This window comes from Amia ocellicauda, chromosome 6 (genome assembly GCF_036373705.1).
Source record: "Amia ocellicauda isolate fAmiCal2 chromosome 6, fAmiCal2.hap1, whole genome shotgun sequence".
NCBI lineage: Eukaryota > Metazoa > Chordata > Actinopteri > Amiiformes > Amiidae > Amia > Amia ocellicauda.
Genome location: NC_089855.1, coordinates 13395163 through 13420967, shown reverse-complemented (window position 1 = coordinate 13420967; position 25805 = coordinate 13395163). Strand labels below are relative to the sequence as shown.

The 25805-nt window shown below is 39.5% G+C and overlaps 1 protein-coding gene across 4 annotated transcripts in view; it reads left to right on the top strand.

The window, feature by feature from the left end:
* atp11a (ATPase phospholipid transporting 11A) overlaps positions 1–25805 on the top strand; it is an 82704-nt gene that overhangs the window by 37372 nt on the left and 19527 nt on the right. For all 4 annotated transcript variants that reach the window (XR_010816979.1, XM_066706186.1, XM_066706185.1 and 1 more), the window contains exons 5-22: positions 3876–3983; positions 5520–5648; positions 6641–6744; positions 10538–10588; positions 11774–11838; positions 12411–12492; positions 13164–13314; positions 13504–13701; positions 14107–14280; positions 16814–16983; positions 17334–17405; positions 18136–18209; positions 18617–18720; positions 19220–19401; positions 21008–21259; positions 23155–23329; positions 24457–24559; positions 24938–25083. Coding sequence is in view for 3 of the 4 variants with exons in the window: in XM_066706186.1 (XP_066562283.1) it covers positions 3876–3983; positions 5520–5648; positions 6641–6744; positions 10538–10588; positions 11774–11838; positions 12411–12492; positions 13164–13314; positions 13504–13701; positions 14107–14280; positions 16814–16983; positions 17334–17405; positions 18136–18209; positions 18617–18720; positions 19220–19401; positions 21008–21259; positions 23155–23329; positions 24457–24559; positions 24938–25083 (2340 nt within the window). In the remaining variant the exon portion in view is untranslated. The remainder of the gene's footprint in view (positions 1–3875; positions 3984–5519; positions 5649–6640; positions 6745–10537; positions 10589–11773; positions 11839–12410; positions 12493–13163; positions 13315–13503; positions 13702–14106; positions 14281–16813; positions 16984–17333; positions 17406–18135; positions 18210–18616; positions 18721–19219; positions 19402–21007; positions 21260–23154; positions 23330–24456; positions 24560–24937; positions 25084–25805) is intronic.

Genomic DNA, 25805 nt, shown 5'->3' with positions numbered 1-25805 from the left:
GGGGCAGGCTTAATTTACAAGGAGGATCTAAGAGGTTTAACTTCACATGCAAATGATGCGTTGTGGCATTGTGTACATGAGCTCATTACGGTGACGCAATCCCTCTGAATTCAGTAGAGTGTATGAATTGATCCATTGGTCGCTCTGCTGAGTGGGACTTGGTGGTGCGCAGAGATTGGAGGTGCGTCCGAGATGGCATGGGTCGAATCTGAGCAGCTTTCACGTGCCGCAGGCAGTGTAATGATGTCAGCTTCTGTAAGCAGAGATGTCTTTTATATATAGAAAATACAATTAAAATGCAATTAAACAGGGTGTGTCTGCTGGATATATGGTCATGGCAGAATGCCACCCTCCTCTCCAATGATTGTAAACTTAAATGCCAAGAGAGGAGGAGAATGCGCTTGCAATGTTTCCTTGGAATTGCTAATGTTTTGTCAGGACTTTCTAAATTTGATCTCGTTTAAATCTCCATTCCTGGACTGTATTAGCCACAAAACTCTTGGTTCTAAAATTCTTGGTGTAATGAGTGTGCTGAACACAGAAATGAAATGTTTGCAGTCAAATTATTTTATTTATGTATATATATCATTCTACCTGATACTTATATATAAGCTTTGCAGGTGTTTCAATGGTTTTCAACAGGTGTGACACTGAAATTGCTGAATATTTTTTTATTTATATTTCGATCTGTAAATTTGTTATATATAAAGACAAGGTAAAACAAACTCAGCAGGGAGGTTTACTGGATTGTATATATGTGTATCAGATCTATGAGCATCTACCACAAAGGAAAAAACAATTTGTGTAAACTCAGATGGCACAATCCTCTTAACGAGCAGCAGAGACTGATTTAGCAGGTCACTCCTTTAGATCTCTTAAAATGATAAACAGTTGAATCAAGGTGAAAACCCTTGATGGACTTTATTTATAATCATGTACATTGCGTTTCTGCACCTACATGTCTTTATCAGGCTTAGCAAAGTTTAACAGTACAATGAATCAACTAATCATATACTTTTTCAATCATTATATAATATATTCGCACAATATACTCACACAATTTTAGAGACCTACTCAAGCCTAGCCTGTAAAAAGGTATTTTATCGCACATAAATTCTAGACTTCCCTGTACATCTACTGGCACTGGCTCTATCTTTAATAAATAAAAATGTATGCTTAATTGCAACAGCTAAATTAATCTGTTGCCAACCAAGTGGCTACGCTAAAGCAACCTGAGCTATCACAAAGTGAGTGTTTATTATCAGTGGCTGTATAAGCCAGCAAGCAGTGAGGTTACAATCTCTACAAAAGCCACCATGAAGCAACAATCCCTGCTTTCTGGAGCAGATAATAAGCAGATCACATGACTGAGAGAAGAACAAAACTCATACAACATCACCTGTCTTTGGATTTATGGCGTTGAAGAAATTAAAATTATAATAGATAATGCAGATATCAAGTGCTGGATGTCCTGTAAGGTTTGTGGATTTTATTTAAAGTCTGTCTCAATCTTAAACACACACCCAACAAATGCTGTATTGATCATCCCCTGCATGTTGGATGAGCAAATGCCATTAGGATATATATATAGGCACTGACAGGGGAAGCATAGAAGGCTTGCTCTTGTCCTGGTTTGGCATAAGAAATGATTGGTAGACATTAGCATTGTTAGAAAATCTGCTAACTATAGTGAAAAACGCCCAGGTCCAGTTTGAGTGCTTACGTCTGACATTAGATTGAAACAATAATATCAATGTTTCGACACTGACTTGTGCTCAAAGTCACCTTAAAAATTACCACAAGAAAAAAATGCACAGAACATAACTTCAGAATCTATTTTTAGTAAACTAAGTAAAACAAACAGAAGTTTTATCATAACAAATTCAACAGCACCACATATTTTTGACTGACAGCATTAAATAAATAATAATAAAAAAAAAAAAACATACATATTTTTAGTCTTTGATTTGTAAGGTGATTTAAAACTAGACTCCAAAATTGCAGCTTCTAAAATAGCTTCGTTTTTACATTTTTTCCTCATTTGACAAACTGAATGGCAGCCATACAGGGTGAGTGTCCATGTATAAATACTGCAGTGCATTGCAGTTATTTCAGCCTGAAGGCGATTTAAATAGTTTACAGTAGAGGTCCGTTTTCTGAAATTAACTCTCAACTGTACCTTTTCTGTTGGGGGTGAATCGAAATGACTGAAGATCAACGTCTGTGAATTGGTTACACTAATAAAAATACATTTTATTATTCACATATTTAGTCATATAATTGGTATTGATTTTGTTTCTACTCTTCTCTAGAAGAGTGCTCCAATCTTAATCATACAAATTAAATATGTGTTGTGTTCATCAGCTGAATCCTGACAATAAACACCGTGGTAAGGGGTTTCATGACCGACTGTACTGTTCCATGGGGTATAGCTGTCGACCTTTCACACATTTAACATTGTTTCTTCTTCTAATGGAAGTGTCGTACCCAGAACCTATCGGACTATGGCAGCGTCTTTGGATTCCTCTTTAATAGCTCTTAGCATCAGCGTAAGCATATGTCATCTTGCATAGCGATCAGCTGTGAGCCTTAAGGCGGGCATTCTGCGTGTGAGGGGCTGCAAGGCAGGGTTTGTAGGCTGGATGGATGACAAACCAGCATAGGTCAGTGAGAGTGACATGATAGTGTTAGACTGATATGTCAGGGTTTTTTCCAACTGATTCTCCATCAAGTGAAGATGACAAGTGTGCTTTTGCTCCCTAGCCTCTCGATCACCTGCTGCACCCAGATCTCCATGGTGTGCGAAGGGACTGTTCTGGTGTAGGTTTCTGGTGTAGGACATATGACGTGTCTGGGGATAATTCTGCACTTCACTTGAAATACGCACAAACATTCAGCAGTCATAAATCAAAGGCTTGAAGGTGTTTTTATGTATCGTACATACTACAGTTAGGTCCATAAATATTTGGACTGTGACACAATTGCCATCGTTTTGGCTCTGTACGCCACCACAATGGAGTTGAAAGGAACAATTAAGATTAATGTAGACAATTAAGTGTAGACTTTCATCTTTAATTTGAGGGTAGTAACATCCAAATTGGGTGAACGGTGTGGGAATTACACCCATTTTTATATGTGGTCCCCCCACTTTTAGGTGTTCAAAATTCATAATCATGAATTAAATTGTGAGTTTCAATACTTGGTTGCAAATCCTTTTGCAGTCAATGACTGCCTGAAGTCTGGAACCCTTAGACATCACCAGATTTATTATTATTATTATTATTATTATTATTATTATTTATTTATTAGCAGATGCCCTTGTCCAGATGCTGGGTTTCTTCCCTGGTGATGCTCTGCCAGGCCTGTACTACAGCTGTCTTTAGTTCCTGCTTTTTCTTGAGGCATATCTACCCTCAAATTAAAGATGAAAGTCTACACTTAAAGCACATCTTGATTGTTTCCTTTCAAATCCATTGTGGTGGTGTACAGAGCCAAAATTATGACAATTGTGTCACAGTCCAAATATTTATGGACCTAACTGTATCTCTGTGTCCTAATGTGAGTGTGACTTTCAATATCTGCATTGAAAAGGTAGGAGAAGGGCAAGCTTTGTCTATGACTGCAAAACAATATCCAGAGACATTTACAAACCATAAGATAATAATTATTTATCAATTAAGAAATGAAAAAATCCTTTGAAAAGTAGCAAACGGCATTATTTTCAGTCTAATACGTTGGCATAAAAAGACAATTATCTAATCACCCCATTTTCTTGGTAAATCATATTTTTGACTGTTGCTACATCCCCAGAATGTAGAATTGTTATGGTACTACTAACCTTTTGGTTCCTTGCAATTGTCTTTTCTCTACTTCAGGGCTATGAGGACTGGCTCAGACATAAAGCAGACAATGCCATTAATCAGTGTCCTGTCCACATCGTTCAGCATGGCAAAGTGGTGAGAAAGCAGAGTCGGAAATTACGGGTAAGGGGCCAAGTAAAGATGGGAAATGATACTTGAATCTGTGAATCTATGTGCTATACAGGACAAGTTAAAAGGGCCATCTCACAGAGACATTGAAAGTTCAAAGAAGATGGGTTTGCAGAAACCACGTTTTTATTTTGTTTTCCAATGGAATGCCAGTGAAGAGGATGGATTGAAGACTTTGTGATAAAGGGGAAAGCATCAATAAAAGAGAGGAGGGCAGGCAGTGCTTAGCTTAAAATATGACCTCTATAAAGCTGCTCTTTAAGCATGCTCTTGTAAGGCAAGTAGGTTATTTGCTGCTCAGGGTAAATTAAATATCCTTTTATAGTCGTGAGGGAGGGTGGTTCATCACTGTAGATACAACGGCTCCAGCGTCAGTAGTCATCGATGTTGGGATTTCAAGGTGTCAGGAATGTTCATCGTATGAAAATACAGGATTTTTGTGTTTCATTCACTATGGTAAAGTTGTATTTATTGAATTAAGCTGGTTAAATTACACCATTACACGGAGGCTACGTATTCCTCACTCCCACTTCTAAGGCCACCCTGTCTGTGGCACCATGGCTCTGAGCACAGCCATGGGCTTCCTTGCCGCTCATGACACTAGAGTAGCGCTGGAAGGATCTGACAGTATAACTGATCTGACAGGCTCTCATATGATCAGCAATTAGGCTTACGGTTACTCAAAGGGTTAATAAAACAGTATACAGGATGTAGCATTCCAGAGAAGACCCTGAAGAGAACACTGTACGAGGAATATCCCAGAAGTGCCATACTGAAGCACTTGGCCCCATTGGAGCTGACAGTTTTTATTTCTAAAGGGGATCCACTTTTTTCATTTTTTTTCTTCCCTTTTTTGTTTTTTCTGTGCCTGTATTTGCATAAGTTTGCACCTTGAGGAGCGTTTATACAGCTGTGTCCTGTGAAAGTGTCATATCGGGTGAATTAGCCCAGTCCTGTGAGGAAGCATGAGAATCTTTCAGATAAACCTTCAGTGTGTTTATACTGTAGAATTCAAATGAGCCGACAATAGGAGTGAAAATGCATCCCTCAGCCACAGTGGGTTTGAGATTTATTTTCTTTTTATCTCTCAGCCATGCTACATTGATAATCCGTTACACAATTCAAGAATGACTGAAAAGAATAAATGAGATTCAGTATTTCCATGTACAGGTATACCTCGCTTTGTACCAGAGAGAGGTTCCAAAACTATTTGTGCTATACGTGCTCATAAATGCATAGGTTTCATAAATGCAAAAACAAACTGTTGTGTTAGTTGAATACTAATATAAAGGGCAGTAGTATTTTCTTTATAAATTACGTAAAACTAATACTCATATGCAGGCCTGGCTCAAAATATGTTTTCTTACAAATGTCAAGGTTATGATAACAGCCATAGAGCCAACGTTTTTTTCTATTAAGTTTCAAGGAGCAGTAATAATGTAAAAATGCTTTGATTCAGTCTTTTGTTGACATAAACTGAATACATTTCAAGTCTGTTAACACAGGTATGTTACTGTTCTCCATTTTCAGGTTGGAGATATTGTGCTGGTTAAAGAAGATGAAACTTTCCCCTGTGACCTAATCTTCCTGACATCCAGTCGAGACGATGGCACATGCTTTGTCACAACAGCCAGCTTGGACGGAGAATCCAGCCATAAGGTGAAAATAGTGATCGTGACTCCAGACACAGACTATACTAGGGGCAATCTATCACACATTGTGTAGTTTGTCGTTAAGGCCACAGGTATGGTGAAAAAGGACGTACATAATGCTATTTATGTTCACAGCATTAGACTTTTACCTCTCTGATTCCCCCTGATGCGGCTCCAGTTACATTCTTTATTGCATTTGATGCTGAGTTTGTACTGTTTATACATGTTAAAAGGAGATGCAGAGCTATGTGTAATGGTTGTCTCCTGGGAATTTTACACAGTCCTTTCTAATCGGAAATGCTGTTGCTTTCTAGGGGCTTTTTCTCTTTGAAGCAGCACCAGAAGTTTTCTAATTTCTGCAGCAGAGAACACTGCTCTGAGATTTCTGATAAAAAGCATCATGGAAGACATCATTTAGAGAGATGCTGTTGTGACTTTGAGTAACATTAACATTGACCTGTTCAGTAAACTTCCTTATAAATCAGCACCTGTGCCCCGAGTAAAAAATAAGAAATCTGCAGAATCCTGTGTTTTCAAACACTTTAAAAAGGAGATGCCAGTGGTCATCCATTCTGCAGGGATTGGGGACACTTGTAACATATTAAAATATCTGCATCTTCTTGCCCAATGCTGAAGGATCTCTAGCAGATGTGGTGTGAAATCCTCAGGGCTAGTCTCCCCTTGGGAATGCATGGGCAAGCAGATAAGTAGAGAGAGCTCTAGGTCCTGGCGGTGAACAGCGGAGAAGAGTCAGGCTTCGTGAAGAGGGAATCGTTGATTCAGACTGTCAGGGACGGTCTCACGGGTCAGGATATCCAGCCTAGGGAACTCTGCAGGCTGTAAAGTAGTTCATGGAATTATTTTGCATGTTTAATCCAAGAAAAGTGCTATATATTGAGCCCTGCTGCTCTCGGAGACCTTGTTATAATATTACGAGAATTAAATAAAATAAATGTGACGTTGATCTTTTCTTTTCTGTTTGCTGTTTTGCCCATGAAGACCTATTATGCTGTACAAGATACAAAAGCATTCAACACAGAGAAGGAAGTGGACACCCTTAGAGCAACCATTGAATGTGAGCAGCCACAGCCTGACCTCTACAAGTAAGTGACGGAAATAAATGGCTTTGAAAGTTATATAATTGTACAGTATGGCAAACTGAAATCACTTAGTCCCCAGGCAATTTCAATGGTCCGCACTCTACTTTAGTTTCAGTAATGCATGTCATTTTAGTAATATTGTATTTCTAAACTGCTTAGAGAAGAGCTTTTGTGAGAAGAAATGCACAATTGAGTTATACATAGTCAGGGGTATGAATCAAAATGGCCAGCTATGACTATTATTCAAATTACTCAAAATTGCACACATCATAATTAAAACATCAGACACTGTATAGGTGAAGGTTGTCTTAACAAATGGAGAATAATTTACTTCAAAGCATGGAGCAGCTAGGCCCACTTAATGCCTTGTACTCTGTCTTGCTGTAAAATTGCTTTGTAACAGCATATTTACAGGTAATGTCACAATTTTCAATATCAAAGTGTTATACAAATGACTAAAAATATAGTATCCCTAATTATGCTTATCCTCCTGAACCATTGTCATTATACAGTGGAAACCATGTTTTTGGGCAAGCTTGATCCCAGCAAGTAATCCAATCATGGTTTTTGGTTGCAGGCCTTTGCACCAACTGTATACCAACACAATCTGAATTAATATAAACTGTAATAAGTCTAAGGATTCTCAATTGCTCAGGACAGAGAGTCTTCTGGGATTACATACAGCTGGCAGAGAGGCTTTGGATGGTGTCTCAGTTAGATATCAGTTTCCCTCTGTTTCCCTGATGGCATACTCCCCGAGGATAGGTTTCTCGGTTTACCTACATATGGTATATTACAATATCAGGCAGATGGGATGAAGAAATTGCGGACAAAGAATGTGTAGCAAATATGTAGAAAACTGAACAAAAATAATAGTGGCTTGTTATACATATTCATGTCTCTGAAGCAAATAACAAAGACAGGCTAGCTGAGTGTTGTAACAACAAGAGAAACGTATGATATTGGAATGAGTGCATCTTTAACTTTTCTGAGCTGATCCAGTTTTTATGAGGTTATCAATGTGTTATAGAGTGTTTATTACACCCATATGCTTTTATATTCACTAGTAAAAAGGTAGCATCTCATTTATTTTGTAAACACATAATTTTGTGTGATTATAAAACTGAGTGTCTGCTATTATAAGAATTGAGGAATTAGTTGGTCCCAAAATAAAAGTACGTACATTTATTTTAGTCCTACTAGTGGTTATCTCATCTAGTAAAGTGCAGATAAACTCAAATATTTGACCAAGAAGCAGGCCTAAAATTGGCAATGCCTACAGAAACGCAATTACCGTAGGTTGGGCTGTTTCAAAATCAGTCTGTTGTTGCTACTTCACAGTCTTGCAGCTCCTGCATCACTGCCAACTACAAGAGAGCATTGAGCAGATGTGTTGAGTCAGATCAGTCTAGTCTTTGTGTTAGAACATCATGGCTTTCTGTTTCTAGGCTGCAATTCACCAAAACCATTTGTGTAATGTATAACTGTTGTTTACTGGTATAAAAGTAAAAACTGTGGGATGACTGGGGGAGGGTAATGTGCATGCAAACAATGTGAAATGTCTTCCCTGATTATCTGCTGCTGTTCAGTCATCTAACAAAGGCACGCATCAATCCAGCGATACAAGCCTGGCCTTTGGAAGATTGTCATGAAACATTACTGTTGCCTGCAGTTTGTAACAAAGCTCATTGCTCTGTGTTATCTTTTGCCTGCGGGTCCAATTCCCTTCTCTAAAACATTGTTCACCTATAAATCGGATGACTATTGGAAGTGAAACAATATTGTTCGTGTACATGATAAAAGGAGACAAATGATAATACCATCTTTTTGCCTGATGTGACACCGAGAGGAGTATGGTAGGAGATAAGAGTAACAAACAGGCAAAGGACAAGGACAGGTTTTGCATTGGCTGTTTTCCTCAGAACAGTCTCTGGTTATCACCATTTGGTCCCAGTAAACCAAAAGGAGCTGGGAAGAATGAATAAGCGTCCCTCGTTTCATTAAACACCTGTCCGAACAGAAATAAAGTCCAATACAAAAACTGCCTAGTGTAACTGTTATATATATATACAGTGAGGGGAAAAAAGTATTTGATCCCCTGCTGATTTTGTACTTTTGCCCACTGACAAAGAAATGATCAGTCTATAATTTTAATGGTAGGTGTATTTTAACAGTGAGAGACAGAATAACAACAAAAAAATCCAGAAAAACGCATTTCAAAAAAGTTATTCATTGATTTGCATGTTAATGAGGGAAATAAGTATTTGATCCCCTATCAATCAGCAAGATTTCTGGCTCCCAGGTGTCTTTTATACAGGTAACGAGCTGAGATTAGGAGCACTCTCTTAAAGGGAGTGCTCCTAATCTCAGCTCGTTACCTGTATAAAAGACACCTGTCCACAGAAGCAATCAATCAATCAGATTCCAAACTCTCCACCATGGCCAAGACCAAAGAGCTGTCCAAGGATGTCAGGTACAAGATTGTAGACCTACACAAGGCTGGAATGGGCTACAAGACCATCGCCAAGCAGCTTGGTGAGAAGGTGACAACAGTTGGTGCGATTATTCGCAAATGGAAGAAACACAAAATAACTGTCAGTCTCCCTCGGTCTGGGGCTCCATGCAAGATCTCACCTCGTGGAGTTTCAATGATCATGAGAATGGTGAGGAATCAGCCCAGAACTACACGGGAGGATCTTGTTAATGATCTCAAGGCAGCTGGGACCATAGTCACCAAGAAAACAATTGGTAACACACTACGCCGTGAAGGACTGAAATCCTGCAGCGCCCGCAAGGTCCCCCTGCTCAAGAAAGCACATGTACAGGCCCGTCTGAAGTTTGCCAATGAACATCTGAATGATTCAGAGGAGAACTGGGTGAAAGTGTTGTGGTCAGATGAGACCAAAATCGAGCTCTTTGGCATCAACTCAACTTGCCGTGTTTGGAGGAGGAGGAATGACCCCAAGAACACCATCCCCACCGTCAAACATGGAGGTGGAAACATTATGCTTTGGGGGCGTTTTTCTGCTAAGGGGACAGGACAACTGCACCGCATCAAAGGGACGATGGACGGGGCCATGTACCGTCAAATCTTGGGTGAGAACCTCCTTCCCTCAGCCAGGGCATTGAAAATGGGTCGTGGATGGGTATTCCAGCATGACAATGACCCAAAACACACAGCCAAGGCAACAAAGGAGTGTCTCAAAAAGAAGCACATTAAGGTCCTGGAGTGGCCTAGCCAGTCTCCAGACCTTAATCCCATAGAAAATCTGTGGAGGGAGCTGAAGGTTCGAGTTGCCAAACGTCAGCCTCGAAACTTTAATGACTTGGAGAGGATCTGCAAAGAGGAGTGGGACAAAATCCCTCCTGAGATGTGTGCAAAACTGGTGGTCAACTACAAGAAACGTCTGACCTCTGTGATTGCCAACAAGGGTTTTGTTGTTATTCTGTCTCACTGTTAAATTACACCTACCATTAAAATTATAGACTGATCATTTCTTTGTCAGTGGGCAAACGTACAAAATCAGAAGGGGATCAAATACTTTTTTCCCTCACTGTATAGTCATTTTACGTGTTTTACACACTTATTTTGATTATGCATTTTCCAAATTATCACACACGTCTTTAATGGCTCCATTTTAATTAAATCGGTGAGAAAGCAAACTGGTACAGTTACAATCCAGGCTGTGTGTGAACATGAAACCTTGTGCGCCTTTGCATAGCCTGGAGTGTTAAATAAGTAATGCTGTTTGTTTCAGTGCAGTCTGGCTGAACACATCTTGTTTTCTTGTTGCAGATTCGTTGGGCGCATTAATATTTATCAGCACCGGGATGAGCCCATTGCAAGGTAAATATGTCCCATTTCCCCTCAACTCTGGCAGGAAATTGGTTTCACTTGAAATTGCATAATTGCCTTTAAGATTGGCATTTTGTAAACTTCTTTGAAAAATGTGGCCTTCTTAGTGTGTGTGTGTATGGGTGTATTGTATTAATACTGAATACATTTCAACACTTGGATTTGCTTTTATATGTATGTAAAACCTGATTTTAGAGAGTGGTGAAAAATGACTGCAATAGTTGTAAACAATGTATCATGGATCAAGGGTTTGCCAAATTCAGTTTTCAAGGGACAGTGTTTTCCAGGTTTTAGTTCATATTATTATTATTATTATTATTATTATTATTATTATTATAGGAAGACCTTCCCAAATATTAGGTATTCAGAATCACACAGTGATGTACAATGTGTTTTTACTTTCCCAATCTTCATTGTTTAAATGCATTCTCTGAGTCTAGATACTCGTTTCATCAATAGCAATTTATCTTAATTCTCCATCAAGACAGTTTTGGCAATACTATGGAAATTCAACCTCTATTGCACGGAAGCCATTTTTGTTAAATCTCAAATCCACTTAATGTGGGTTTGTTACAAACCTCATGAGCAAGCCAATCAAACCCACAGACCACAGTGCCTGCTTAGCTCTTACAAGTTTGTCTGAAATGGCTCTTAATACTATTCATTCCTATTTTTTATTTGTATTATTATTATCAAGAGAGAGCATAATCATATTATATATATATATATATATATATATATATATATATATATATATATATATAATATTAGTTTTTAATGTTTTGTAGATCGTTTGTGCTTTTGAAAGGATCCCATTATGTTAAGTTATTGTGTTACATGCAGGATATTTCTGTTTCTGAGATGTTGGACTCTATTCCTCTCTAATTGGGGCTGTAGTCAATTTCAATTTCCATTGCTCTGAAAGGCTTAGTGAGGAATGCCATTCAACTTATAAACCTACTTATTAGGATTAGTGTAGTGAAGTGCATTAAGATTTCAGACATTATATATAGTGCATTTGTTTTAATTTAAGGAACTATGTATCATTACAAATAAATAGCCCAAACTTTAATTAAGTGTAATCTGTAGTTGTGTATGTTAAAACTGATATTGATATTACTGTTATAAATCTAATATTTATTCCATTTTTTTTTTTTTTTTTTTTAATGATTACAGGCCTTTGGGCTCTGAAAATCTCCTTCTCAGAGGGGCTACACTGAAGAACACTGAATATATTTATGGTAATGGATTAATTTGACATTTACAATTTAATATTTTATGAGTGTAAAGCTCAATTACATGCTTTCAGGGTCTGATTTATAAATAGTGTTTTCTTGTTTTTTTTTTTTTTTAATGATCTGAACAGTCATAACACCAAGATCAGTATGTCAGTCCTTTGTGTTTCTGCTTTTCAGCATTTGAAGATCTAAATACATGTAATATGGAGATGCTGTTAGTGAAGTCTAATTATATTATATAATGAACAATTTAGCTGCAGAGTGTGACAGCATGTGCACAGATTATTAGATATATAGGTAAATGTTTCCTTCTTTCCACAGCAATGAGTGACTGAAATTACTTATTGCCCAATAGTCTAAGAATGTGTTTCCCTGTAATGGAATCAAGTTTATCTGAGAGAGAACTTTGATTTGTTCTCTATACTCTTTCTGGCTCTGATCAGTTTTGCATAGATGTGGGCGGTTGCAGTTTGTCACTGTTGACATTTGTGTGCCCTGCCAGGCTGTTGGTTAGTATTAATTAGCACATCCAGCATCCAGTCACTACTCCTGGTGACCCACTGTTCTCATTTCAGCCGTCGCCATCTACACTGGCATGGAAACCAAAATGGCCCTGAATTACCAATCCAAATCCCAGAAGCGGTCTGCTGTTGAAAAGTAAGACCATCAGCCTGAGTTGCAGCTTTGCACTTCCAGGTTTTCCCTCTGTGCTGTTTTGCATGAATTACACTGAGCTGGTTTACAAAAAAAGGGTGCCTTCTAGATCTAAAATCTTCCTTTAGAGCTTGATTTATTATCCTACACTGTTCTCTCATATACTCCTATACAAATTAATTGGTATGGAACAGCATTGGAACCTGGTCACCTGTTCACTGCCTGCTGGAACAATTAAAACTCAAACGCCAAGCCCAATTCAAGGGATTAAGAAATGAATCATAGGTTCTACGCGTGCCTGGGTTCCATGCTCCACACCCATGCTCTGGGCTATTTCCTCAATTAATCTGTCACACTGTAGCACAGTCTAATTACTGGTTCAATTCCAATTGAGAAGGAGCTGTGTGATCAGTGTGCTTTGTCCCACTGTCCATATTAGTTTTGTCTATATCCCTTAAAGTATACATAGGATTCATGACACATTTAGTTTCATGAAAGCTTTATCATCACCACCTAATCCATAAAATCCTATTCTGGGGCCCCTGACTGTCTGATCTGTAAGAAAGCTCTGCCCAGAGACCGGCAAGGGTCTAAGAGAGGAGAACAGTTAAGGGTTCTGTTTTTACACAACATTTGGTATGTGTTGGTGTGGTAATGTTGCTATTCTTCCACAGGTCCATGAATGCTTTCCTCATTGTCTACCTGTGCATCCTGATCAGCAAAGCTCTGATTAACACGGTGCTGAAGTACGTGTGGCAGAGCGACCCAAACAGGGACGAACCCTGGTACAACGAGAAGACGGAATCAGAAAGGCAAAGAAACTTGGTAAATCACACACAACCACATTCCTCTTGTTTTTGCAAAGCTTTTGAGATTGTTTTGTTTAGCATCTTTAAGATTTTACTAGATTCCTACTGAACAAACAGGCGTAAGTTGGAAAAGACATAGTTTGGTATAAACGTCAGCTGAAATATTCTCACTTCAGTCCCTCATCACGTGTCTCTCCTCTCACAGTTTCTGAGAGCTTTCACAGATTTCTTGGCCTTTATGGTTCTGTTCAACTACATCATCCCTGTGTCCATGTACGTCACCGTGGAGATGCAGAAGTTTTTGGGCTCCTATTTCATCACGTGGGACGATGAGATGTTTGATGAAGAGCTGGGGGAAGGTGCTCTTGTCAACACATCTGATCTTAATGAAGAACTGGGACAGGTAGGGGGACACTGTACAGTTGGCATTTATTTTTAATATGGTTTGCAGATCTCTAGGGGGTCCTAACAAAACAAAAAGCATAACATCCCCATTCATGAAAGGGAAATTCTTGAAGGTGTAAGCTAATGCATCACACTGCTGTACTTTCTTTGCTGGATGTGTTATAACCTTAAGAAATAATTTATGTAATATATAGTCTAAATGACAGTGCCTGTTGTTTATTGATATAGGTTCAGTAGTGTTTGAAAGCAAACGTTGTTTGGGCTTGCTCTAGTGGTAATTTTTCCTGTACTTTGACCTTTTGGCTCAACATTTTAGTTTTAAATATACTTTGTTCCAAAATCATTAGGAAATTTGGGCATTCTAGAATGAGATAAATTACATCTAATTGAACTTCTTTTCCAGGTTGAATATGTCTTCACGGATAAAACCGGAACTCTGACAGAAAACAACATGGAATTTATTGAGTGCTGTGTAGACGGACATGTGTATATACCACATGCCATTTGTAACGGTCAGATTCTGCAGGGTTCTTCCAGCATTGACATGATCGATTCCTCTCCTGGAAGCGGTGGGAAGGTGAGTGACCTTGATCAGTCTCTGAAAAACTGCCAAATGCTGTTAGTATATAGTATCAACCAACATGCACCAATGGAGTTAGAACACAAACATATAATATAATGAAACAATACAAAAAAACTTTCACAGCAGGGTTTGTGATTTTAATTTGGTGAACTTCTAGACTGTGGTTAATACTGGTTTGACTTCTATCTTCGGAAGGTGAATTTGTCTAATTATTTTACTGTTCTGCATGTTTTCGGTTTGTGAGTTTGAAGATTGTAGTAGATTTAATTTTTTTAGGTTTTATTTTTTGCCTGCCTTCAGGGAACTATAATTCATTTCACAAATGTGCTTGTTTGATGTATGGGGGCGTGTGCATGTTTTGGCTTGTTTGCAGTACATCCCTCAGGCCCTGATTTTTGCGGTAATGAAACCCATTCATTTTCTACTTGATTGTTGATCAAGATAATTTTATTCAAATATATACTCAACATACACTCACCTAAAAGATTATTAGGAACACCTGTTCAATTTCTCATTAATGCAATTATCTAACCAACCAATCACATGGCAGTTGCTTCAATGCATTTAGGGGTGTGGTCCTGGTCAAGACAATCTCCTGAACTCCAAACTGAATGTCTGAATGGGAAAGAAAGGTGAGTTAAGCAATTTTGAGCATGGCATGGTTGTTGGTGCCAGACGGGCCGGTCTGAGTATTTCACAATCTGCTCAGTTACTGGGATTATCACGCACAACCATTTCTAGGGTTTACAAAGAATGGTGTGAAAAGGGAAAAACATCCAGTATGCGGCGGTCCTGTGGGCGAAAATGCCTTGTTGATGCTAGAGGTCAGAGGAGAATGGGCCGACTGATTCAAGCTGATAGAAGAGCAACTTTGACTGAAATAACCACTCGTTACAACCGAGGTATGCAGCAAAGCATTTGTGAAGCCACAACACGTACAACCTTGAGGCGGATGGGCTACAACAGCAGAAGACCCCACCGGGTACCACTCATCTCCACTACAAATAGGAAAAAGAGGCTACAATTTGCACAAGCTCACCAAAATTGGACAGTTGAAGACTGGAAAAATGTTTCCTGGTCTGATGAGTCTCGATTTCTGTTGAGACATTCAGATGGTAGTGTCAGAATTTGGCGTAAACAGAATGAGAACATGGATCCATCATGCCTTGTTACCACTGTGCAGGCTGGTGGTGGTGGTGTAATGGTGTGGGGGCTGTTTTCTTGGCACACTTTAGGCCCCTTAGTGCCAGTTGGGCATCGTTTAAATGCCACGGCCTACCTGAGCATTGTTTCTGACCATGTCCATCCCTTTATGACCACCATGTACCCATCCTCTGATGGCTACTTCCAGCAGGATAATGCACCATGTCATAAAGGTCGAATCATTTCAAATTGGTTTCTTGAACATGACAATGAGTTCACTGTACTAAACTGGCCCCCACAGTCACCAGATCTCAACCCAATAGAGCATCTTTGGGATGTGGTGGAACGGGAGCTTCGTGCCCTGGATGTGCATCCCACAAATCTCCATCAACTGCAAGATGCTATCCTATCAATATGGGCCAACATTTCTAAAGAATGCTTTCAGCACCTTGTTGAATCAATGCCACGTAGAATTAAGGCAGTTCTGAAGGCGAAAGGGGGTCAAACACAGTATTAGTATGGTGTTCCTAATAATCCTTTAGGTGAGTGTATGTTGGTGCTACATGAGGTTTTTCTAATCCAGCCTGATGCAGAGATGGGATAATTATATATATGGAGCCGGAATCACGATTCAGTAGTGATAAGGGCAAGTTCTTCCTTTCTGAAGCAAACGTTTGAATCAAACTCTCTCTCCTTGCTATACATAGGCAGGCATACAGGGCATTACTGTAGATCTTCAGCCAAGAGTTTCAGGACTCTCTTATCAGCACAGAATAGCTCTGCATGGCTTCTGTGTCTCAGAATGACTGGGGATTGAGGCTTTACAGCACAGCACCTTGTGACCTACTGCTCCTAAAACTGTGGAACAAGAAGTAATCCTCTGGCACTGTTTGTAAGAGGAGACTTTAAATTAATGTGTGCTACACAGACATGCTTTTATACAGTCCTGTGAGACAGCATCAGAAAACACATAGGGCAATGTGAGGTATTCTTAAGTAATCTGTACTTTCAAGTGCCACCTGGAAACGAGCAGCTGTTTTTCAGGGTAATTTATAATTGCCCTCCTTTATGCATCAAGAGCTGGGATTGATTGGTGCGTGTTTATAACTACATGGATGTCAGACTGAACCACAGATCCAAGGTTTCCATCACCACCCATAGTTAATAACTCGACTATCATCTACTGTTTAAATGAAAATAAAACTGCCTAAAGAAAATACTGTGACCTTTGTTTCCATGAGGCCATTTTGCTTTTGTTATTTTACTTTAAATTGTAAATCCAAAACGATCAGTGATGGAATATGGTGGGTAGCTGAAACAGAACAGAACGGCTGTGTTGTGACTTCGGGAGACATGCGGTCTCACGTGTGCGTGTGCCCCGCAGGACCGCGAGGAGCTGTTCTTTCGTGCTCTGTGCCTTTGCCACACAGTGCAGGTGAAGGAGGAGGAGTCTGTGGACGGAAATAAGAAGGGCCTCCAGCAATGTGGCAAGTCCTCCTCGGTCTACATCTCCTCATCACCTGATGAAGTGGCCTTGGTGGAAGGCATGAAGAGGTGGGTAATATAAATGTAAAAATCTTGAACATCTGTGGGTTAACTGCTGTCTGCAGCTGACTGAAGCTACAGTATCTCTTCAGCGGTATACATTTGGCAGTCTTCGTGTCAGCAAGAGAGGAAATCATGGCCAATTATTGCCAGGACATAGGCTGGCATTTCCCCATTACAGCTATCAGTATGTTGCATCCATATGCTATCAGGACTGTTGCTGACTGTTGTGTTTTCTATGCCAATGTCATCTGCTCAGTTTGTTTGAAAATGACACAATGGAGCATTAAAGCTGGTTGTTTTACCCATCTGGTACCACTTTTGTTTTGTATTTTCTTTTTTTCGTTTTGTTCTTTCAGGCTTGGGTTCACTTACCTGAGGCTGAAGGACAGCTATATGGAAATCCTAAACAGAGAGGATGAAATTGAAAGGCAAGTGTTTTTGTAATGAAGAGGGTAATTTAGATAATCAGTTCCACTGATTTTTGCAAGGGCAAACTCAGTCTGTCTTTATATATATATATATATATATGTCATGTAATATGTGTGTGTGCATTGTATCAGGGCCTTTTCTTTTATTGTGCTGTAAATATACGGATTCTCATCATAGTACTGGACAAAGCACACAAGGTTTAATAACTATATTGAGTCTCAGAGTTATACATTCAACTCTCTTACAGTGGTTAATATGGCTTAGAAAGTGGTAGAAGTGGCAATAACATGGTTAAGAGTTAGCTGGAGAATACCATATGTGACAGCTTGTGGGGTTGGAACGGGCTTTGGGGCTCTATAGGCTGTGTCTGTGGAAAGTGCGACACAAAGGCATGGGAGTATGCGGGGAGGTGAATAAAACAAAAGGACATACAAAACCCAAACAAACCGTAGCTCCTTGTTGAGCCTTAACAAAATGTGGTCACGGGTCCCTCTGTAAAGAAATAACTAACAAAGACAAACACACTCCGCAACACATCCAAATGCAGGATCCATAATCAGGGTCAAGTCCATAAGCCAAACATTTATTTTGTTCTTTTCCTCCTCCTGCCTCAGCAACAAACAAAGGGTGGCAAACAAAGGAGTCATCCCCGAAGCTTCAGGAGGGTATAGTGCCGGTTAGGGTGGCAATTTTCACATTGAGTAACAATATGTTTGGTTTTCTCGCCAGGTTTGAGTTGCTGGAAGTGCTGAACTTTGACTCTGTTCGGAGGCGAATGAGTGTCATTGTAAGGTCCAGCAAAGGTAACACAGCTACTGTTTTAGATAGCAAAAATAGTTATTTTCAATGTAGTATTCTTCTGAATAATAATAATAATAATAATAATAATAATAATAATAATTTTCCCAAATATATTTATTGCAAAAAAGGAAACTTGTATTTTTAGTTAATGCAGCTTACATGTTGTCAGATAAACAATCAAAGTTTACCTTCATATTTATTATAATGATGAGTAATTAACAGGCCTCTTACAATTTTTCTAAATTAAACTATCAATATTACAGCAGAATTATGACATCAGTCCAAACAGGTTTCAATTTAACAGTTGCTTCAAACAAACAAAATCACATATTCAGAAAAATGTACCTCTGTGCAGTCACATGGAAGGAGAAAATGTCATCACGATTGATCTTTTCAAATTGTTTTCCAGGAGAGCATTATCTGTTCTGTAAAGGTGCAGATTCTTCAATATTCCCCAGAGTCCTCTCGGGAAAAGTGGACCAAGTGAGGGCCAGAGTGGAGCACAATGCTGTGGTGAGAAGTAGATAAGCAACACAGACTGCCAGTTATAAATGTTTTGCTGATTGAATAAAAGGCTGATGTTTCAGTATATTTATTTTATATATTTTTTCATTTTCTGAAATGAAAGTGCAGCCTATAACAAAAGGAATAAATCATCATACAGTCTTAAAATGAAAATGTGACGTCAGATACTAATTTTTGCTGCACTCTTTCTCTGAATTATGGCCGTGACACTTCTCTATCGGTCTCCCTTTGCGTTTTGGTTATTTGGAGACCAGCGGGCTGCAGTGATGCAGTTTGCGCCATTGGCTTCGGTGATTGGCCAATTTGGTCAAGTCAGAACCATCACATCACAGGGGTTCATTTGGAACAACATCAACGCTGTCTCCTGTGTTTTTTCACTGCAAAAGTCTGTAAAATAAAGCCCAGCTATAATAAAGCACACTGATTGAAATTATTTTTGCTATTAGATTATACTTCTTATGTCTTCTGCTCTTGCTTTTGGTTGTAGGAGGGCTTGCGAACACTGTGTGTTGCCTACAAAGTTCTCTCACTGGAAGAGTACGAAGAGGTCTGCCGAATGCTCAACAGCGCTAAACTGGCTCTGCAGGACAGAGATAAGAAGCTTGCAGAGGCCTATGACGCCATCGAGAAAGATTTTGTTCTGCTGGGAGCAACGGCAGTGGAAGACAGGTCAGTTGGCAAAAGAAGTTTGGTTGACCTCAATGGGTGCTCAGTAGGAGTTAGTCCTCTCCAGCCCAGTATCTGTTCACACCCCAAGAGATCATTCAGGCTGAGCTTGTACCCTTGCAGAGTTCTCAGCTTGGGCTTAAGTCCCAACGGTGCGGTTCACTGGCAGGTCATGGGATGTTTTCTTAAGAAGGGTGTAACACTGCGAACAAATATAAAAAATAGTACTTTATAATTTCACAGAAAGTCAGGTGTCTTTTTTTAGAAGCCTTGAGTTGAATCCCAAGCAATTTCTAAGATGAAGAATGATGTGGATTTGTTATTCTCTCTATCAACGTGTTAAAGATCGCATAATGATTATCACTGTGGTTCCAGCTGGGGGCTATTCACTCACTTGGTGTCAGTTAAGAGAAAATCTAATGGAATTAGCACTAACTTTCCACATGAACTCCAAGCTTTTAATTTTAGTGCCAAAGCTAGTGATTAACATTAATTGCAAACATAATCAATAGTTTGCAACCATTCACTGCTATTAATAGGCAGCTAAAGTACTTACAGTTCCATTGTATCGATTGAAGATGGGCAGTCATTTGCTGATTAAAGGGCTGTCCTGGTGTCTTTACTGCTCTAATAAACTAAACTTTGCACCTTTCAAACCATGCTGTTTTAAAGAAAAAGCATACATATTTGTAATTCTGTTTAAAACATATTTTTTCCATTGCAAATTAAAATGTTAAAACTGAGAGGTGAGGTTATTATAAAACCGTGACACAGAATTAACTGAGAATCACTGCATGTTAATAAAAAAACTGATTAGATATTGAAAACATAGTAAGAATAGTATAATAATAAGTACTGTGTAGGTAGAATTGAGCAAAGATGAAAGCCAAAATGCTCAGACAGAATTTGGCTAAAAACCTGTGTTTACTCTTCGAGTCTGACATTCTCATAATTAAATGACAGCTCTAGAGGCAATAAGATTATGAATCCATAACACAGAGTGCAAGTCATTTTGTTCCACTTCAACTAACATGATACCACCCTGTCACTTCCAAAATAGTCCTCTTGCTCCCACCACTTTTATGTTCTGCAAATTACACACCCAGGGTTGACATCACGCGAGTCTCGGCTGATAAGATGGTGTACGAATGGAAAATTGTTTTGTCACTCTGTTGACTTGATAGCGTGTTACAAAACCTGCTAACATCCACAGCTGCTGTGTTTATTGATATAGATGTAGAAGAGACGGTATATGAGAGAGTCCCTTTATTTGGAACTTGAATCTTTTTTCTTCAAATTAAGTGAGGTTTCCCCACACTGATGCATTATCCGTGCTTTTGCTAAATGTTTTTGAAAATGCTTGTTTGGGTTTAACATTGCTGGTAGTGATGACTTCTCTTCTGATCTGTAATGTGTTGATCAGATAGAAACCTAAAGCCTAAAATCAGCCTATGGACCCTATTGGTGAAACCTACCCATTATTAATACCATCCTCTGCCATACCTCTAGCAGATGATCCCAAAGATGAATGCACATTATATATCTCCAATGCAACTTTGTGTTCCTGAAGTCCTTTTTAAAAATGTTGGTTTTCAAAACATTTTCTCAGGCTACAGGACAAAGCTGCCGACACTATTGAGTCCTTGCACAAAGCGGGGATGAAGGTGTGGGTCCTGACAGGAGACAAGATGGAGACAGCGGCCGCCACCTGCTACGCCAGTAAGCTTTTCAGAAGGAGCACCCAGATCCTGGAGCTCACTACCAAGAGGACGGAGGAGCAGAGCTTGCACGACGTGCTCTTTGACCTCAGCAAGACTGTCCTCCGCAACCACGGCAGCCTCACCCGGGACACCTTCTCGGGGTAGGGGCTCCACTTTGGGGCTGCTCATTTCCTCTCGTCTCCTTCCTTCAGTGCCGAGGATCAAACAGACATCCATTCATTTGCATGAATTTATTTACACCAGCTCCTTAATTACATATGTGATCTGTCACCAGCTTATCTGGTTCAGTGGAATAATTTGGGGCCTTTGGTTAAGAAGGAAAAAAGTGATATGTTGTGTGTCAAAAGGTATTTGAAATGTTGTTCTAGTCTAGTGCATATACTATTATGCTTATTAGTTAAAATTAGTGTACACAATCTACACTCACCTAAAGGATTATTAGGAACACCTGTTCAATTTCTCATTAATGCAATTATCTAACCAACCAATCACATGGCAGTTGCTTCAATGCATTTAGGGGTGTGGTCCTGGTCAAGACAATCTCCTGAACTCCAAACTGAATGTCTGAATGGGAAAGAAAGGTGATTTAAGCAATTTTGAGCGTGGCATGGTTGTTGGTGCCAGACGGGCCGGTCTGAGTATTTCACAATCTGCTCAGTTACTGGGATTTTCACGCACAACCATTTCTAGGGTTTACAAAGAATGGTGTGAAAAGGGAAAAACATCCAGTATGTGGCAGTCCTGTGGGCGAAAATGCCTTGTTGATGCTAGAGGTCAGAGGAGAATGGGCCGACTGATTCAAGCTGATAGAAGAGCAACTTTGACTGAAATAACCACTTGTTACAAACGAGGTATGCAGCAAAGCATTTGTGAAGCCACAACACGTACAACCTTGAGGCGGATGGGCTACAACAGCAGAAGACCCCACCGGGTACCACTCATCTCCACTACAAATAGGAAAAAGAGGCTACAGTTTGCACAAGCTCACCAAAATTGGACAGTTTAAGACTGGAAAAATGTTGCCTGGTCTGATGAGTCTCAATTTCTGTTGAGACATTCAGATGGTAGAGTCAGAATTTAGCGTAAACAGAATGAGAACATGAATCCATCATGCCTTGTTACCACTGTGCAGGCTGGTGGTGGTGGTGTAATGGTGTGGGGGATGTTTTCTTGGCACACTTTAGGCCCCTTAGTGCCAATTGGGCATCGTTTAAATGCCACGGCCTACATGAGCATTGTTTCTGACCATGTCCATCCCTTTATGACCACCATGTACCCATCCTCTGATGGCTACTTCCAGCAGGATAATGCACCATGTCACAAAGGTCGAATCATTTCAAATTGGTTTCTTGAACATGACAATGAGTTCACTGTACTAAACTGGCCCCCACAGTCACCAGATCTCAACCCAATAGAGCATCTTTGGGATGTGGTGGAACGGGAGCTTCGTGCCCTGGATGTGCATCCCACAAATCTCCATCAACTGCAAGATGCTATCCTATCAATATGGGCCAACATTTCTAAAGAATGCTTTCAGCACCTTGTTGAATCAATGCCACGTAGAATTAAGGCAGTTCTGAAGGCGAAAGGGGGTCAAACACATTATTAGTATGGTGTTCCTAATAATCCTTTAGGTGAGTGTATTACACTGGACAGTTGAACAAAAAATAGTAATGCCAATGGTAAGGTTTAATTAGTGATACAGATGGTGTTAGAAATTATCTTAGTTACATTTACACTTTTTGTTGTATTGTTCTGAGTAATTGAGATTATTTTTTGTGTTGATCTTTTCCCTGGAAAATCTAATGAAATACTTATTTTGTGTAGCCCTAGCATCCCCAGTTTGATTATTCCCAGCAAAGTATGCCTGTCCTGGTTTTGCTTTATTTTGCATGTGTTCTTACATTGATTTTTAAATGATTTCCTATTTCTCCTCTTCTAACAGTCTTACTAACATGATGCACTTATACTCTCATAAGCTTATTGACTTCCTTAGCGATTGTATCAGTAGTTTGACCTTTGTTGGTTGTTTTAGGCTTTCCCAGGACTTTCAGGATTATGGTTTGATTATCGACGGAGCCACCCTGTCTTCAGTCATGAAGCCGGCGGAGGACAGCAGTTCGGGGAACTACAAAGAGATCTTCCTGGAGATCTGCAGGAACTGCAGTGCTGTGCTCTGCTGCCGCATGGCTCCTTTACAAAAAGCACAGGTCCTTACTCTCCCAATCTCTCACATTTTTCACATTGCTTGAGATTATGTATTTTACTGAACTTGCAGGTCTCAGCAAGCAGAACTGAGAATCATAAATGAATCATTTATGCTGATAATTCTTTTGATTGTCCACGTGCTATATCATTTTGATCATCATAATACTTAGATAAATAGTTATAAAGCATGATAAATTGAATAGTTTTCACCCCTCAAAAATGTCTTGAAATCATTTGGTGGGTTGACCTGATTATTGTTAGGCTGACAAAAAAGTATTGATTTTCTAAATGTACTCCCCAACTCACCAATTCATTGCCTCTAATATTAATCGTATTTTGCTCCAGTAGATCACGGCATACATTTTGGTGTATTTTGTTTATATTATAACCGCTAACCCTTCCATTCCTGGACAGTTCTTGTCACTGAAACGCACTCCAGTAAACTTTGAGCTATTTTTGCCGTCTCTGATGCAACACTGTCGGAAGCTTTTACTCAAAAAATATTTTTTCACTTTTTGTTTGTTATTATCGCTGCTCCCTGGCTTATCCAGGGCTGAGGAGACGGACACAGTTAGAGGCTGGGAAATCTGGTGGACAGCCTTCAAAATGCATCAATTCTGTCATGTGGAGTAATCAGATAAAGTTCACTTTGCCCCTCACCATTAAGGATGACAGTTTGCAAGTTTTTGTGCTTCAGGGGGGATGAGCCTTCCAAATGAAATTGTGCCTTTTATTAAATACTGTAATTGGGTACAAGTAAGAGTAGTTGAAGATAAATTATATCAAAGTGGTTCTTGCTGAAAGGTCAGGGAGACCGACAGATTGAACTCTCTCCCTCAGGTACAAACAAGACTTTTTGTACACATTGCAAAAGCATTGCTGCTTATGAGTTGAGATTCAACTTACTGCTTCTGTATTTTCTGTAGTATGACGAATAGTTAGGGTCAATGTTTCTGCTCTTGAAGAATTTATCTTGCTTTAAATGCATGTCTGCTATTGTTCTTTTAACGTCACATTATTATAAATATAGTAGGAAACATGCTTTTCCATTGAGTGCATTATGGGGTAAACCTAACACTACACCATAACCACGAGTTTGTTGTTAATAAAGACACGCATGTTGTTGCAGATTGTAAAACTGATCAAAGCCTCCAAGGAGCACCCGATCACATTAGCAATTGGAGATGGTGCCAATGATGTCAGCATGATTCTGGAGGCTCATGTTGGTATTGGTAAGACCTGCTGAACATTTATCACACCAATTGTCATCTTCACATAGATGCTTTACCTTGACTTGCTTTCTATGTAATGTTAATGTTTAGTTTTTTCTGTTTTCACTCTTTACTTATCTCACACGTCTCTTGAATGAAGCAATTAATTGGCTGACATTTAAGATCTATTTTTTGATCAATTATATATATTATATATTAAAAATACTCAAGAAAATAAGACTTCCTGAAAGCTATGGATTAGGATGGGTGTTTTTAATGTGTTTCTGTCCAGTCATGCTGCAGGGCCACAGTCACCCTCCTTTGTGCTGTAGAAATCTCTTTTTATGGAATGAAAGTGAAAATCCTGTTTTGACTGTGAAGCTTGTCACCTTTTTTCAGGGATCATGGGAAAAGAGGGCCGTCAAGCAGCAAGGAACAGTGACTATGCAATCCCAAAGTTCAAACACTTGAAGAAGATGCTGCTAGTGCATGGCCATTATTATTACATCAGAATTGCTGAACTCGTGCAATATTTCTTCTACAAGGTGAGTGAACAAGGCTGCATGGTTTTCTGTCAGCTTTCCTATGTGTGGAGTCTTCATTCCTACATCCATGTATAAATACATTTAAATGTACACTCACCTAAAGGATTATTAGGAACACCTGTTCAATTTCTCATTAATGCAATTATCTAACCAACCAATCACATGGCAGTTGCTTCAATGCATTTAGGGGTGTGGTCCTGGTCAAGACAATCTCCTGAACTCCAAACTGAATGTCTGAATGGGAAAGAAAGGTGATTTAAGCAATTTTGAGCGTGGCATGGTTGTTGGTGCCAGACGGGCCGGTCTGAGTATTTCACAATCTGCTCAGTTACTGGGATTTTCACGCACAACCATTTCTAGGGTTTACAAAGAATGGTGTGAAAAGGGAAAAACATCCAGTATGCGGCAGTCCTGTGGGCGAAAATGCCTTGCTGATGCTAGAGGTCAGAGGAGAATGGGCCGACTGATTCAAGCTGATAGAAGAGCAACTTTGACTGAAATAACCACTCGTTACGACCGAGGTATGCAGCAAAGCATTTGTGAAGCCACAACACGTACAACCTTGAGGCGGATGGGCTACAACAGCAGAAGACCCCACCGGGTACCACTCATCTCCACTACAAATAGGAAAAAGAGGCTACAATTTGCACAAGCTCACCAAAATTGGACAGTTGAAGACTGGAAAAATGTTGCCTGGTCTGATGAGTCTCGATTTCTGTTGA